The sequence below is a fragment of the Notolepis coatsorum genome, assembly GCF_963971535.1.
Source record: "Notolepis coatsorum genome assembly, chromosome: 7".
Classification (NCBI taxonomy): domain Eukaryota; kingdom Metazoa; phylum Chordata; class Actinopteri; order Aulopiformes; family Paralepididae; genus Notolepis; species Notolepis coatsorum.
Genome location: NC_140171.1, coordinates 17,576,803 through 17,593,920, shown reverse-complemented (window position 1 = coordinate 17,593,920; position 17,118 = coordinate 17,576,803). Strand labels below are relative to the sequence as shown.

Genomic DNA, 17,118 nt, shown 5'->3' with positions numbered 1-17,118 from the left:
CAAAAAAAATTTATCATTCCATTTGGGCTGTGGGGGTGCTTAATGTCTGAAGGAGTCGACTGAAGGCTTCTTGTCCTCTGAAAAAGCATGCAATTGGTCCACTGATGGATACATCTTGATATTTGTCTAGTCTAGTGTGTTCATTAGATGGGTGAAATCCTCTTTCAGTGCCTCTGTGCCTGTTTTCGTAGGCAGTTAGCCTCTGGTATGCGTGCCATTAGCGTTAGCCACGCTTCTAGGCCTCTTTTCTTTTGGAAAGAATGATAAAAAAAATCAAAAAAAATTATAAATATATATATATTTTTTTATTATATTTGACTAAGAGGTTGGCCAGTCGACTACGGCTCCTTTCGACCGGCTCCTTTCGACTAATCGACTAATAGGGGTCAGCCCTAGCTTAGAGTTTATCTTTAGAGCAGGGCGATAGACCACCAGCCCTGATTCCAAACTCTAAGCATAACCGACTTCGAAAGAGGGCGACTTCGAAAGAGGGCCTAAGCATAACCAGTTTGAAACAAGGCGGACATTAATACAATTTTCAATCAATCAATCCAATAACACACGCTCACTTAACACTTTGAGTGCCAGCGACGCTTTATGTCGTTAGTTCATGCCGACCGTTGAATGCCAGCAACGCTATATAGCGTCGTGTTTGTCGTTTTTTTTTAAATGTATTACCGATTTGAATTCATATTTCATCAATCGAGCCTCACGCTATAGTGCAGCAACCTCGCTCTGAGCTCCATTGGGGAAATACCGCCCCCTATCGTCTCTCCCTGTGTAAATGCACCCCATTGGATTAGACTGATGGGGGGGGGGGGGTCCAGTTTCTTCATTTAACTTTTCCGGCAAGCCATCTGAAGAGATCGAAGTGATTGCAGAGCCGGAAAACAGCGTAGAATACATATTTACAGTACCCAGTGCTGAATCAATAAACGCGATCGATATTTGGAATGGCGATCAGTAATTGGAATAATCTTTTTGGAGAACATCTGATCTGAGGTAAGGAATCTATTTGACCAGTCTTAGGATAATCGGATCTGTTTTCACAGAGATATCAGCGTTTGCCCTATGTGTGTGTGTGTGTGTGTGCGCGCTGATCAGGAAATGAGAGAATAGATTTTTCAGCTCGCTTCTCTAGCGTGCATAAGTACACATACTATCGATAATCTAGCGTTTATTTGAAAACGATTCATAAATAGGCCGAAAAATGACTGTTTTTTGTGTATTCCAGAATATTCCAATGCTGTTTATCACGGAATCTTTATATTTTCCTGAAACTTTCAAGAAAACGAGGGCTTTTCAAAATGCTATAAAACGGAAATTAACCGATTAAAAAAACAATCCGTTTCGACAATGTTGACTGCAAACAAGTCATTGATAAGCGACGGGCAGATTAGACACATAGCCATAATTTAAGACATAGATTATGCGTTCACAACGCTATCATTGAAGTGGGTGCTGGCATTCAACCATGTTTTACCATGTTAACCAGTGGCATCCAAAGTGTTAAGGCCTCTGGCATACTCGGAAAGTGACGCGCACGCGGACATGCTGCGCACGCGCTTCTGATTATACTCCGTGTCCGGAAGCGCCGCACCGAGTGCTTTTGTTTTGACAGCTGGCACATGCGCAGTCGGCACGCATATCCACGGTATCCGCACAGTTACAAAACTTGGGCTGCACGCGGCCACGCACGAGCGCGCTGACGAGAATTACACAAATGACGTCACTCACACGCACAAGCAAACGCGCCTAGTGGAAGGAAGTCTATTCAGGCCTTAAAACAGCGCACCTCCGAGCTGCTTCTATAGAAAGTAGGTTCGTGGCTGCCACAGGCTTGCCCAGTGAGAGGATTCTCCGGCACTGCAGCTGGACCCTATTGCCAAAAACACGCACACAAGGAGTGTGCGCGCGCTATAAGAGCGTCTGGCGCGTGCACGAGCAGCGGCCCGTTCCGTTCGACCTGATCGCCACTTATATAGATCGTTATTTTCACTTGGCGTTTCGTATTTTAGTTTATTGAAACTTTTGGGATCGAGCACTTCATGATGGGACCGCCCGGGACGCCAATAGGCGGTGTCCGTGTAAACTTCGACGTGGTGCACGGGCGGGGGAACCGCGGTAACACACACTGTCCGCAGCCCCGGTGACTGCTGCTGCTTTTCAGAGCACGGTTCTCTCAGTGTAGGCTCGTGCCGGAGCTCGCTCTCCTCCTGGCAAAACAAAATTTTGACCCAAGCGCGCGAGAGAAAGAAAATACCGAAGTATAGGCTCGCGCGAGCTTTCGGTTTCTCGACGGGAGCAGCGCGAGCCTTTACCTCTGTCTTTTTTTCAATAGCAACCTGCAGTGCCGCAGCCCCATACCATACCATACCCATAGGAGGGGCCTGTACTGTGTGTTGGGGGCCTGTACTGTGCGGTGCACTACTGCGCATGCGAGAAACAAAGTAAAGTAATTCTAATCTAGTCTAAGGGTTAAGTTTAGGCCCTCATCCAGAAGAGGTTAAGTTTAGAGTAACAGTCAGGGCTGTTAATCCAATTGATATTCAGTTTAAGATAACAATATTTTGGACATTAGGTCCTATTTTCCGTATGTTACTTTAAGTTCTGTATGTTACTTTATGTTTCTAGTGTCCTATATTATGTGTTACTTTGTTTCTCGCATGTGCAGTAGTGCACCGCACAGTACAGGCCCCCAACGCACAGTACATGCCCCTCCTATGTATGGGGCTGCGGCACTGCAGATATACCCTACTCGTTTTTTTCCCTCTGCCTTTTTTTTCTCCCCGCCTCTCCCCCTTTTCGTGCCTCATTAAATCCTTTGTATCATTTTTTGACAGCACAGTCCTGCTCTCCTCCCTCTCCTCTGCCCATGTGCGGGGAGGTGCGCGCTATACGTGGCCATCGTGATTTCTGATAGGCATTTAGTATTGTTAAACTCTTAATGTTTAAGCGAGCCAGTTCACTTTTTGACCTGGGCATTGTAATGGTTGCAATACAATATTCCGAACAGTTTGCTGGTGATTTTTTTTAATTATTATTATAAAAAAAAATTGTAAAGCTCAGTAGCCTATCACTGTATGCCAATAGCATCACTAGAGTTTGAACTTTACGCTCTCTCTAGCCCCCCCTCAGGAGAGAGAGAAAAAAAAACAGCCTTTAAATAATCCTCTCCCATGAGTTTTGACATGGGAATGGAGACATAATACAATGAGAACTTTGACTGTGAGCAACATTTCTTGTCATAATGATTAAATACAAAAGCACATTAAAGGGGTCATTAACCACTTAAGCCCTAAGGTGGTTCCAAGGTCAAGGTCAAAATCAGCAGTTGGTGCTACATACAAGAGCCATACACCATTGGAAAACTGGAATCATGTGAGATACAGCTCAACACTACTGTATGTCAATATTTTATGTAGACCTATTAATATGCAATAAACACGTTTTGAACATTGCCTATTCAAATGATTACAATTATGAGTATAGTGGCCTGGGACATTATATCCATGCCTAATGATAGCCATCGCTATATGCTCAATTATGTCTCATAAGATGTTGCAGCAAATTTCAGGTTGATACCATTTGTTACACAGATTTGGTGCAAAATTTAACCAAGGTTGTAAATCTTTCCAAAATGTCCTTCCCATTAAGACACCAAGACCCCGAAGAACACATTAGGAAAATGCACGGTGTGATTCGGTATCGAAAACTCGACATCTGGAGATTTCTGCAAGAATTGCATTTTTGGGCAAATAGATGATGAGCATAGAGCTTCTCCAGAACCCCCCCCCCCCCCCCCCCCACACACACACTTATTTTCAAGATACCTAGGCATGGCATATTTCCTCTGAATGCCCTAGGTCTCTAGTTTGTGGTTGTAACCTCCCAGGGGGAAACACCCCCCCCACCTCCCCCGATCTGGTCATTGGCGAGGCTGACGTGCGCGAGGAGTTCAAGCGCATCAACGTACACAAAGCAGCCGGTCCTGACGGCGCACCAGGCCGAGTGATCAGAACGTGATGCGTTAACTGATATATTCAACCTCTCCCCCTCCGGACATGCAGTCCGCGCCTGCTTCAAGTCATCCGCCATTGTGCCAGTGCCAAATAAATAACAAGGTAACGTGCCTGAATGACTTGCGCCCGCCCTGGTGCCCTCACTCCCACAGTGAGCAAATGCTTTGAGAAGCACGTCAAGGAATTAATCTGTAGCGAACTACCAGCAAAACGGATCCACCGACGACGCAATGGCCACAACACAGCGCCCTCGACCACCTGGAGGGAAAGAATTCCTACGTGAGAATGCTGGTTGTTGACTGTAGCTCAGCGTTCAACACCATAGTCCCCTGCCAGACTCGACACCAAACCCAGGAACATAGGATTCAAACCAAACCTCTGCAGCTGCATTCTAGACTTTCTGTTGGACCATTGCCAGGTGGTGAGGATGGGACCCAACACCTCAGCCCCTCTGACCCTCAACACAGGAGCCCCCTGGGCTGTGTCCTGAGCCCCCTCTTCTACTCCCTGTACACCCAGGGCTGTGTCCTGAGCCCCCTCCTCTACTCCCTGTACACCCAGGGCTGTGTCCTGAGCCCCCTCCTCTACTCCCTGTACACCCAGGGCTGTGTCCCGAGCCCCTTCCTCTACGCGCTGTACACCCACAATTGTGTAGCCACGCACAGCTCCAACACGGTGATTAAGTTTGCCAACGACACAACGGCGATGGGCCTAAATCGCCGCTGACAACGAAACGGCCTATAGGGAAGATGTTGACAACCTGCCACACTGGTTCCCAGGTGAACAACCTCTCTCTCAACGTTGACGAGACCAAAGAGCAGGTTGTGGACTACAGGATATGGGGAGAAAGGCTGGACCCCATCAACATGGAGGGCTCTGCTGTGGAGAGAGAAAAGAAAGTTGATTTAATAAAAGAAAAATACTAATTTAATCAGATTAATCACTTTATTAAAATTGAGGATTTAGTTTGAGAAAAAAAAATTATAATTTGAAGTAATATTTTTGTATAGACATTCGAAGCTTCGTTCGAATACTTCAATCGAAGCTTTGAATGTTAAAAAATGACATTCGGTACAGCCCTAGATGTGTGTGTTTCCTACGTGTCGCCCATCGCATGTGTGTGTGTCGCTGCATGACTACGTTGCAATGTGTGCTACCAATAAAGACTTCTTCAAATCCAGTTTAATCTTTCATCTTAATCTTATAGAGAATCTGGGGGGAGGGGCTATATCATGTGTTAGGCTGTAACGGCAGCATCGATCATTATCACATTTCTGGAAAGAAACGTCAGTCACTTCAGTTGTATGGCAGAGGCAAGGAGGAAGTTGTGAGTTATGGCTGGTGAATATCTCTCTCTCCTCACTGTTGTAAAGCCTCTATCCGGGGTCTTTGACCATGTAGAAGAGGGGGATATTATTCACAAAGTTTGATTTATACCCATAACCGAATCTGTAACACAATCAAAATACACGTCTGTTTCATGTGTAATATAGGTGTGTTAATTGTTGTTATCTTTAAACAAGACAGCACACACACGCACACAATAAATGCAATAAACAATACATGCGTAAACAAACCTTGTACAGTTGCATAATACACCAAGTACAATCAAAAACTCATGTTGTCAAGTGTTGGTCCAGAGTGCAGTCATTCAACTGTAGCGGTGTTTTTCAAAGTGTGGGTCTTGGGAAGATTCAAATGAGTCACCAAATGGTTTTCTGTAAGTATCTCTATAAGTGTCTTTAAGTCCGCTGAAAAATAAATATGTTGAATAGGAAACACTGTAGGCAGTAGTTTCACAGTCTAAAAAGCAGGATAGATATTATATTATATATCCTGTTAGTTTAGAGAATAATCTGCCAAATCAGTTTTGGGTCAAAACAATATTTACTCTGAAAACATGGATCCCCTGAAAAGAAAGTTTAAAACCTCCAAACTAGAAAATATGAAGATACAGTATCTCCGGTCTTTCTTTTGTGATGGGGCTACTCATTTGTGTTTTAGATCAGGGACTGGGCCTTTAATGGAAGGAAGACATTTTACAACACTAGTTGGCACTTTCTGTCAGTCCATCATCCTATCCTCTCTCTCTCTCTTCACAGGAGGAAGAGGATGAGCCCATGGAAACGGACAGCGGAGAGGACAACCAAGAGGAGAACGACGAAGAGGATCCCCAGAGTTCCGATGTGGAGGGGGGACCGTCCTCCCCGGTCGTCATGGAAACCGAACCAGGCCTGGATAGCATCGCAACAATGAGGCAGGAAAGCCCCCAACATCAGCATCACTGTGGCAAAGGTGTGTGTGTGTGTGTGTGTGTGTGTGTGTGTGTGTGTGTGTGTGTGTGTGTGTGTGTGTGAACAGCAAAGAATAGAATAAAGCATCGGCTCTTACTCTTGGAATTAGAAGAATAAGAATAATTGTAATTATAATAATTATAATTTATATTCTTTATTATTATATTTAATTTTGTATATGAAATACAAGTATGAATTATTATATTACATTATCTTTATTATATGAAATGTATTATTTTATTATAATATAATATATGTATGTTATATTATTATTATTATTATTATTATTCATGATACTTGTATAGCACCTGCGTAATAGATAAAGGATCATACTGGTTATTCTCAACCTAGAATGCATTATTAAATTATCATTTGGAATCGTACCCATTGATTCCGACCAAAAGGTCATCATTTCCACCAAGAATGAGGAAGTTCCCTGCAGCTTCACCAGCTACAATTTAGTCCAACCACACAACAGACAAAGAATGTTACAAAAAAATACTAATTATGTAATTTCAGAGTATTAAAAAAAAAGAAAGAAAGAAAGAAAAATACATTTGTCTGGTATTAACACTTTGAGCGCCACGCCTGGTTTTCCGTTTTACCGCTTGAATGCCACCATCGGCGCCAATGTTAGCGTTAATATCGCCTAATCTATGTTTTAAATTATGGCTATGTGTCTAATCTGCCCATCGCATTATCAAAGACTATTTTCCAGTCAGTGCTGTGAAGGCAGATTGTTTTTTTATCGCGTCGTTTCCGTTTCAGAGCAGTTAGAAAAGCCCCCGTTTTGATATAAAAAACAGCTCATTCTGGAGCATTCTATGAAAATCGTCTTTTAGTGGAATATTCCACAACGTTGATATTCGTCGGCCTTTTTATGAATCGTTTTCAAATAAACGCTAGATGATCAATATTATACGTGCACGCAAGCACATTACGGCCGCGCACTGATAATCGCTCCGTTGATTTCATCACGGACTTTTACAGTGAAACCGAAAGAAGACATTTCACAAAACAGCTTATAACTTCATCAAACTTACTCTGATTATCCTACCACTGATAACATAAGTCCTTACCTGACATCAGATGGTATCCAACTGGTATATTCCAATTCCTGATCACCATTCGAAAAAATCGATACGTGTATGGATCCAACGCGATACAGTAGAACTCCATGATCCGCGGGGCTCTGAGGCTCCAGAATGAACTCTGGTAACCCCGGCTGGATCAGTGAACTGGAAAATGTGGAGTACCGGATTTTTTTCATTTTCATTGAGTCCATTCCAAAATCACTTATGTCATCTGGGAGACGACAGGGGGCGCTTTTTTCCACAGTGATCGCCGGCGCCCCTCGGCTATACTCGGGTAGGCTCGGGTGATGCAATAATTTTTCAGATCGCAAAAAAAAATAAAAAAATCCGAGAAATCTCGTGAGTGGCATTCTACGTCACTATTAAAAACCAGAGAAATCTCGTGAGTGGCACTCAAAGTGTTAAGGACATCTTTGACTGCTGCACAATTGATTGATTGATTGATTGATTGATTGATTGATTGATTGATTGATTTTTATTGTGGAGTAAAAGATAGGACCCAAGGGATAAAAACATGAGAAAGTGCAAGCACTTATTTCCATCATGGTCCCTGATTTTGGACATGGACAGACATCATAAAACATAGAGCATCATAATAAAACAGAGCATCATAATAAAACATAGAGCATCATAATAAAACATAGATCATCATAATAAAAAACAGAGCATCATAATAAAACATATAGCAACCCCATAAAACACCCTATACCTCTCCTTCCTAGACGTGGCTACTCTATAATTCACTGGCTAGCCATTTCTTTGTGGCACGTCTAAAACTCCCCCCCTCTTCGATGTTTTTCAGGGCCACTGGAAGCTTGTTCCACTCCAGTGCCGCAGAATATAAAAAAGTATTTGTGCCCATTAGTGAGTTGAATTTTGGCAGAATAAAATCCGTACTGCTCCTTCTAGTGGAGTATGAATGATTGTCACGGAATCGATTAAAGTAATTGGATAGATATTTCGGACCTGTATTTTGAACTATCTTATGTGTGAGACCTAATTTGATGTGAATTACCCTTTTATTGACCGGAAGCCAGTTTAGTTGCCTACAGAAAGTTGGCCCTAGGTGAGTGCGTGGAGGTAGCTTAACACTTTGGTCGCCAGGCTTATATTCTTAATATACCATCCTCCGCCAGCTCTATTTGTCTATGGGGATGTTTACCTTCTTTGCAGGGCTATAACTTTTTAAATTGTATTGCTAAATTGACATTACTATGGCCCATTCAACGTCAAGTATCTATTGTTCAGGGTGTAGCAACGTTATACTTTTTCATTCACATATTCATACTAAAATACGGTCTAAAGTATAAGTATGTTTTTATCGTTTTCTGCAGCTTTCTCCAGAACGTGATTTATAGCCCCAAATGCATTATATTGATGATCAAATACAGTTTGATAGGAATCTGCGCGAGATAAAAAATTTCAAATGGACGTGCTTCTAGAAGTTACTACTGATCATCTGATGTTGACCGGATGGGGGGGGGGGGTCGTTTATAATTCCGTGGCCAACGTTAGATGATTCATCTAGTGTGGGTGATATGATCATTAGAGCAGTTAGTATCGAACACGTTAAAAAATAACGCTGAATCTTACCGTAGCTTCCTCATAGCGTTGGGCGATGAGCGTGGAACAGAAATATTCCTATTATGGGATGTAGAAATATGGGATCCATTTCCAGGTTGTATAATAGTATATACGTCCAAATCATGTTGTTTATCAAGTTATTGGTAACGGATTGCTATCCGTTGTGTCTAGCTCGAGTCCTGGGACTATTACCGAGTGATCGGACCGAATTGGAATGAGCACCAGCTTCCATTTCCTGTTTCCGCTCTGGGCGATCCACCGATCGGCCACCAGATGGCGCTCTTGAACCGTTGGAGAGTTGAGAGGGGATCAACAGTAGATCTCAAGTCTCCGGGGGAAATATGATTTAGATCACAGATTTTTGAAATATTGATATCAAAGACGTGGTACGGCGTCTTTGGCAGAATGAGCATGGCAGGGAATGACGTGGTACGGCGTTTTTGGCGACCATAGTGTTAAGGACTACTCTCATTAATTTGTTTTGAGCTGTCTGAAGTTTGTTTTTCAGGACCTGTGGAGTGCCACTAAACCAGCAGGTGGCAGCATAGTCAAAGTGACTTTGTACTAATGCGCCCGCTAGCATTTTAAGTGTTGCCTGGTCCAGTAGTTCCCCTTGTCTAGCTAGGAATTTCGTTTTCTGGCAGATTTTAGTGTGGGATTTTTTTAGCCATGGCCTCTCCTGTAAGATGTTTGTCCAGTATGCAGCCTAGATATACTACAGAATCCTTGTTTGTTATTTGCTTCTCACCTACTCTTACCTTCATTGCAATTTCTTTACCAAGCCGTTTCTTTGATCCGAACAGGATGGCCTCTGTTTTTCCTAGATGAAGAGATAGTTTGTTATCTGACAGCCATGTCTGCACATTTGATAGCTCCTCACTACGGGTCCTCTCCACTACTGCCAAGTCCTTATGGGAGACCAGAATGGCTGAGTCATCCGCATAAAGAAAAAGGTCTGATGAACAGGCATTCTTCATATCTTTTATGTAAATGAGAAAGAAGAGAGGCCCCAGGACACTCCCTTGAGGCACCCCGCAGGTGATCGCCTTGGCTGAGGAGTAGGTCCCGTTTACATCTACCATCTGAGACCTGCCTGATATATGAGGTGACCCAGTTCAAGGCTGACCCACTAAACCCAATCGCCTTCAATTTAAATAAAAGGACACTATGGTCAACCGTATCAAAGGCCTTTTGTAGGTCCAACATGATCATTCCACAGAATTTCTTTGCATCACCAGATGCAAATACACCAGACAGGTCTCAGTGGAATGAGATTGTCTAAAGCCTGACTGATGCTCAAATAGGATACTGTTACTCACTAAATATGTATTGATCTGTTAATGTATGATTTTTCCCATGACTTTTGATAGTACACTTAAAATGCTAATTGGTCTATAGTTACCCTTGTCTGATTTATTACCTTTCTTATATAGTGGAATTACTCTAGCACTCTTTAGATCTGATGGTACCTTCCCATGCTCTATGGAGAGATTGATTAGGTGGGTAATAGCAGGGGTGATGCACTCTGCTGCGTCATTAAGAAACCTAGCAGGCATCTGATCTAATCCTGTCACTTTACTGGAATTAAGTTGACTTAGCCTCTTGAGGACTGCGCTCTCTGTCACTTTACTAAAAGAAAACGAGTCCTCTTGCAGCCCTAGTTGTGAGTAATACTCATTAACCTGTGTTTCTCTGAAACGCCCTGAATGCTCTGAGATCTTTTACTAGATTATTTGCCACTGATGTAAAGTACGTGTTCAGCCCCTCTGCCACCTCTTTTTTGTCTGAGGTCAATTTACCCTCGTGGTTCAAACTAAGGCTGCTAGGTTTGGTTTTTAGCCTTTTGCTGTAGCCTAGATCCTTTAATGATTTCCACAATTTACTGGGGTTGTTCCTGTGTTCGACTATCTTTTCATAAAAGTGGGATTTTACGGCTGTCATAATCTCCCTGTTCGCTTCACTTCTTAGTGTCTTAAACTCTTGGTAGTCTGAATTATCCCTTGATTTCTTAAATTTTGAAAAACTTAGATTTCTTAAATGTATCAGTTTTAATATCATCAGTAACCCAGGGCTCTGTTCTATGCTTGATCCTTACCACTTTGCTTGGTGCTAGTTTAGACAAATAGAAAAATTTAGAAAAATAGATTTAAAACATATCCAGGCTTTATCAATATTATTACATTTCAGTACTGTTGTGAAGGATCAGATTAAACCGAATATATATATTTATTTATGGATATATATTGAATAGTATTTGTATATCGTTTGATATCCCTTGTATATTCCTTGTACATATACACGGAATATTCCTTTATTCTACTACAGCCCATAATAGTTCATTCTCTTATTGGACAAAAGGACCAGGCGCCAGGGACCAGCCCCTGGCGTTCAAGTTCAAAGGTACCGACGAGACATGCCCTTACTAGCCCCGGCTCCGCGCAGGAATACGGCTACCGAAAGCAGAGTGGCACTATTTGTTCACTGTGCATATAAATATGGCGCAAGAAATGTAGAATTCCTCTTAGTCCTTTACCCTTCTACCCAACTAAGTAACAGAACGTGAAGCCTCACCCCACGATACCGCGTGCGGTGTAGTATGGCCTGTTTGGCCTTAGAATAGCAGTGAGACCTCGTGCGAATTAATAGCTGAATTGCCAGAGTTTGGCACCGTATTTCTATTAAGTAATAATAGTCTATTATGTATGGTGCATCGTGCGGTTAGAGTTCTAAAGTGAGCAGCACCCCCATCGCTTCCTCGTGTTATCTAGAGTCTTAACCAGGTTGGGCAGACCACACGTGGTGCTTTCATCCGAGGAGTTCTAGGCGAGGACCGAGTGGACCTGTACATTGGATTACCTACCCGACGACTGCTGAGCCCTATGCGGCATGGAATATATATTTGCTTTGGTACTTTGATTTGTGGAGCGGATAATCGCCAACACCGGTGAGTGTTGGATTTACCCCGAGAGGAGTCAAGGTGAGACGGCGCTCAGACCAGACTGAGGTCGCCTCGCTTCTTCTTCACTGTGGAGCTACAGCTACAGCTACAGCCTACAAGAGAGCCAAGGTGTATTCATCTGTGGATCAAGATTCTACTGCACTGTCTTCTGTACGTGAAGTCTCCCTAGACATCGTTGACCAGACGGGATACGGCCGACGGCTCTCCTACCCCCCCTACCGGCCTACAACCGGGAGGACCCCTACAGTATATCCAGCTATAATCATTAAGTGACCATAGATATAATTCCCTAAGAGCCAGGTTGTATACTTGCTTCCTGCGTAACCAGAGATTGGACATTCAGTGTTGATTTGCCTACGAGTACTCATTTGCCTTACAAGAGCATTCAAATCATAAATGTAATGGTGAATATTATATGTACCTTTTGCTATATATTAAATATTTGATTATTACCTTTGTGTGGACCTGGTTTCATGGTGGGAAAGTGTTCATCATATTTAGATATCGTGTACTGTATGGCCAGTAGTTAAAGTACATAAAGCGGTAGTGGTTTAATGATACCATACTTATCAATACAGTCAGGGAATTGTACCCCTCAGTTACAAGTACAGTTGCCCAATCTACATTATTAAAACACTCGATGAGAGCGTCCAATCCAATTGCCCTATTGGATTGGATTTCAGCCAACTCCAGCACCCAGAAAAGCACAGCCTTTGATTGGAATATATCTATATCATGTCAGATTATATGATAATAGGGTCTAGGTTGAAAATAACCAAAGGTAGGTCAAGACTACGAGGGGATCACCCTCTTGAAATACGGCCCACATAGGCTCCTGTCTTTCAGAGGCTGTAGCAAGCTCACCTTATTAAGCTAAGATTGTGGTATCGGATGAAACTATAGATCCAGTAATCCGTAGATAGTATACAGAGCATGTCATGCTTGCTTTCCGGGAAAGAGGCTAAATATTGCTCCAGAATCGAGCTGAATTCTGACTGGGCTAAAAATGACCAAAGGAACCCCTCGACTTCTCACTTCAAGATATCTGAATGGGAGGTGGCTGGGTGGCGCAGCGGACATTGCGCTCGTCACCAACGCAAGAGACACCGGGTTCGACTCCGGCTGTCGGCGTTGCCTCTGGCTTGGGCCAGTCGTCATACTAACTCAATTGGCAGAGTTAGCGGGTGGAAGTAGATGGGTGGTAATCTGGACGTTGTGGACAGCGACTCCTACAGGTCGGTTGGGGGACGCCTGCACAGCAGAGACAGGAAATGGCGGGGGTAGTGTGAGCCTCCCACACGTTACACCTCGCCAATGAGAGTCCGCGCTGGCAGGTGAAAAGATGTGACAGGCTGCCTCCTCGTGTATCGGAGGGGACACGTGATGCAAGGCTTCTATCCTCCCTACAACCGGCCAGTGGGGGGCATATGCGAGCAACGTTCAAGACAGGGGAGGGGAGAATTGGCACAGCGGGTAATTGGGATGGGAGAAAAATAGAAAAAGAGGAGAAAAAGTGGATAAAAAAAACAAACAAAAAGATATCTGAATGGAACTGGGCTTGTGTGACCCACAAGTGATTCCAAATGAATGCTAGTTTCATGCAGTTTTGGGCCAGAACCATGCAATTCTGTTCAAGGATGTACAAATATATCATTTTCATGTCTTTATTTTTTATTATTGTTACAGTAGTATTACAGTAAATACCTGGATGTAACTCATTACATTTACATTTAGCTGATGCTTTTATCCAAAGTGACTTACAGATTGTGAACAACAAGTCAGCAGGAGGGGGGTACATCTCTGTCAGCCAGTGGCGGACTGGGACACAAATTCAGCCCGGGACATTCAGACGCACCAGCCCACACACCGGCCCACGCACCGGCCCCGAAACCGGCCCACACAACGGGCGTTATGAAACACTTGTCCAGTATTAAACAACCCAAGGCTGTGGCTAAGGAGTCAACATCAGGGAGACCAAATCTACACACCGCCCCTAGATGTGCACTCATGCACAGTGCACACACACACACACACAGACACACACATACATATACCGTTACTTCCCGTCATTGGCATATTTTTTTTTTTACTAACATCTTAGTGCCTCATTAGCCTAGGGATTAAGGATACATGAAGTATTAACTACACCATAATAATATTGAGGTTTTGATCCATAGAAAGTAGGGATGTCCGATATTATCGGCCTACCGATATTATCGGCCGATATCGGCATTAAAATGTGATATCGAAAAATATCGGTATCGGTTTTAAAGAAATAATATTTTATTTACATTTCTATAACCTTTATTTACCCAGGCAAGCAAGTAAGAACCAATTCTGATTTTATTTATTGTCAAAAGTATGCATAATGTTGTGTTAATTCCACAACAAGAGATATGTAATGTTAATTACCTGAAATTATTCCATTTCTTGGGGCGGGAAACCCTGCATATATCGGTATCGGTTGATATCGGTTGATATCGGTATCGGAAATTAAGAGTTGGACAATATCGGTATATCGGTATCGGTAAAAAAGCCAATATTGAGCATCCCTAATAGAAAGGTCTGTGCTACATAATTTCAGTTAGATTGGATTTATTGTCCTTTAATTTGGCACTCATGACATTAGTTGCTTGCCGTTTAATCAACATTGAAAGACCCCCCACTTCCTCCCAGACACCCATTCCAAGAGCCTGTTTTCTCTCTCTCTCTCTCTCTCTCTCTCTCTCTCTCTCTCTCTCTCTCTCTCTCTCTCTCTCTCTCTCTCTCTCTCTCTCTCTCTCTCTCTCTCTCTCTCTCTCTCTCTCTCTCTCTCTATGTATGTGTCTCTCTGTGTGTGTGTGTGTGTCTCTCTCTCTCTGTCTCTCCCTCTCTCTGTGTGTCTCTCTCTCTGTGTCTCTCTCTCTCTGTCTCTCTCTCTGTGTGTCTGTCTGTCTGTCTGTCTGGACTGGGCTCTCTCTCTCCCCTCAGGGTCAGCTGTGCTGGACTGGGCGCTCTCTCTCCCCTCAGGGTCAGCTGTGCTGGATTGGGCGCTCTCTCTTTCCTCAGAGTCAACTGCATAAGAAGAACATCAGCAATCAATAATAATGGCTTGAATTCATACAGCGTTTTTCAGCCTTTTGAAAACACCCAAAGTAGTAGTAGTAGTAGTAGTTTATTCAGTCATCATCTCACACAATACAATATACCCCATCATTTAACAATATTTGATTTTACAGTGACTGAAAAGGTACAGACTGAAGCATAATGCTTATATATGCCTGTCCTATATTCTTAACAAAAATAAAAAAATTGGCGGCTACGTGGCGTAGTGGGCAAGGCGCTCGCCACAAATACTGGAGACGCTGGGCTCGCCTGTTCGAGCCCAGCGCTCCACATTGCTTTCAGTTTAGCTGGTCGTTCATACTAATACACATTGGCCGTATTAGAGGGTGGGAAACTGATGGGTGGGGATTGGGCGTTGTGGACAGCGACTCCTACAGGTCGGTTGGTGTGCCTGCGCAGTAGAATCAGGAAGTGTCGGGGGCAGCGTGAGCCTCCCACGCGTTACTCCTCGCCACTGAGAGATCGAGCTGCGCAGGTGAAAAGATGCGACTGCTGTTACCTCAAGTACCGGAGGGGACTTGTGCTATGTATGACTTAGTCCACATTGCAGCCGGCTTGTGGGAGGCAAGAAACAGCGTTCGTGACAGGGGAGGGTTGAATTGGATGATACGAAATTGGGATGGGAGAAAATGTAGAAAATGGGAGAAAAAGTGGATAAAAAAAAACAAAAATTAAAAAAATTAAGACTCCAAAACAGTATTCTAAAAGAAAATAGCAAAAGAAAACAGTATTATTCACCCCTGTAGTTTTCAAAAATAGCTTTACAAATTTTTCTTAAAAACCAAAAGCGAATTACTCATTCTTAACTGTATATCAGCATTGTTCCACAAAGCGCTTCACAGAAACCATCAAGCATTCACACAGTTATACACTACTGGTGGTTGTGAGCAGCATCAGCAAACACAGCTGCCCTGTGGCAGACTGACGGAATCATGTCTGCTAATCAGCGCCAACCACCATCAACAACCTTCATAAATACATTCAACATTAATGGAATAGGCTAACTACCAACTTAGCTGTAGCAGTTAGCTGTTATATGCAATCACATATGTTTAACTACTGACCTAGTTGTTAGCTTAAGCTAGTTAGCTGTGGTTATTTACAAACATGTAGATGAGACTAATCATATACAGATCGAGAACATGGCTAACAGTTGGGAATTCTAAGGTACATCTTATTTAAGCATGTAAAATGGCAACTACTCAATTCAATCAATTAGATTACCAATATTATATCAACATGAAAATTTGGAAGGGAACATAATAGTATTTTATTTTAGTATTTACTATTATAATATTAGTAGCCGATTAATTTGCAGCCCGTCCTAGGTTCTGATTGGCTCTCTAGGTTAGCACTTTAGCTTCTGATGCTGTGGTGGGCACTAGTCCTAACATTGCTAACTAAACTTTTAGTCAGAGAAAAAACATCACAAGTCACAACTATTTACGTCCACGTGCTGTAAGGAATCAGGAATACGGAAAGCACATTGTCTTGTAATAGAATGACTGAAATCACTGCAAGAGCTAGTATAGGCTAGCTAGCCCTCATGAACCGGCAGACACCAACAGTAGAATATGCACTAGGCTACTGCATGCACCTGTCATGTTACTGTTGGTTCCTTCCACTTGAACTTCATCATCATTAGCAGCAGCAGCGGGTAAACATGTCTGTAATTTTAGAACATTGTTCTGCGTCTTTTACTAGCAATTTTAGTTTTTTAATTCTAGCTTTTTCAGCTCCATCCTTTCTTTTTTTGCATTCTCCATTTCTGCGCTTCTAGGCCTACTCGCAGTTGGGAGGAAACGTGAATCTCATTCACTGATGTCTCATGTCTCATTCAAGACTGGCTAACAAAAGCATGTCTTTCACTTAACACCAAGAAAACAGTGTGTATGATGTTCACAAAGTCACCAGTAGAGGTCACTCACTCTAATGTGTTTCTGGGAGAGGCGGAGCTGGACATTGTACATTAATTTAAGTATCTTGGGGTCACATTGGACTCTACATTGACCTTCAAAAAGTCATGTGAAGAAAGTGACAAACAGTCAAGTTTAACATCG

At 42.9% G+C, this 17,118-nt stretch overlaps 1 protein-coding gene across 1 annotated transcript in view; it reads left to right on the top strand.

Moving 5' to 3' along the window:
* LOC311231569 (uncharacterized protein) overlaps positions 1-17,118 on the top strand; it is a gene marked incomplete at its 5' end in the record, with an annotated part of 35,882 nt that overhangs the window by 3,288 nt on the left and 15,476 nt on the right. The window contains one exon of the mRNA XM_084318198.1: positions 6,125-6,317. Coding sequence (XP_084174324.1) covers positions 6,125-6,317 — 193 coding nt within the window. The remainder of the gene's footprint in view (positions 1-6,124; positions 6,318-17,118) is intronic.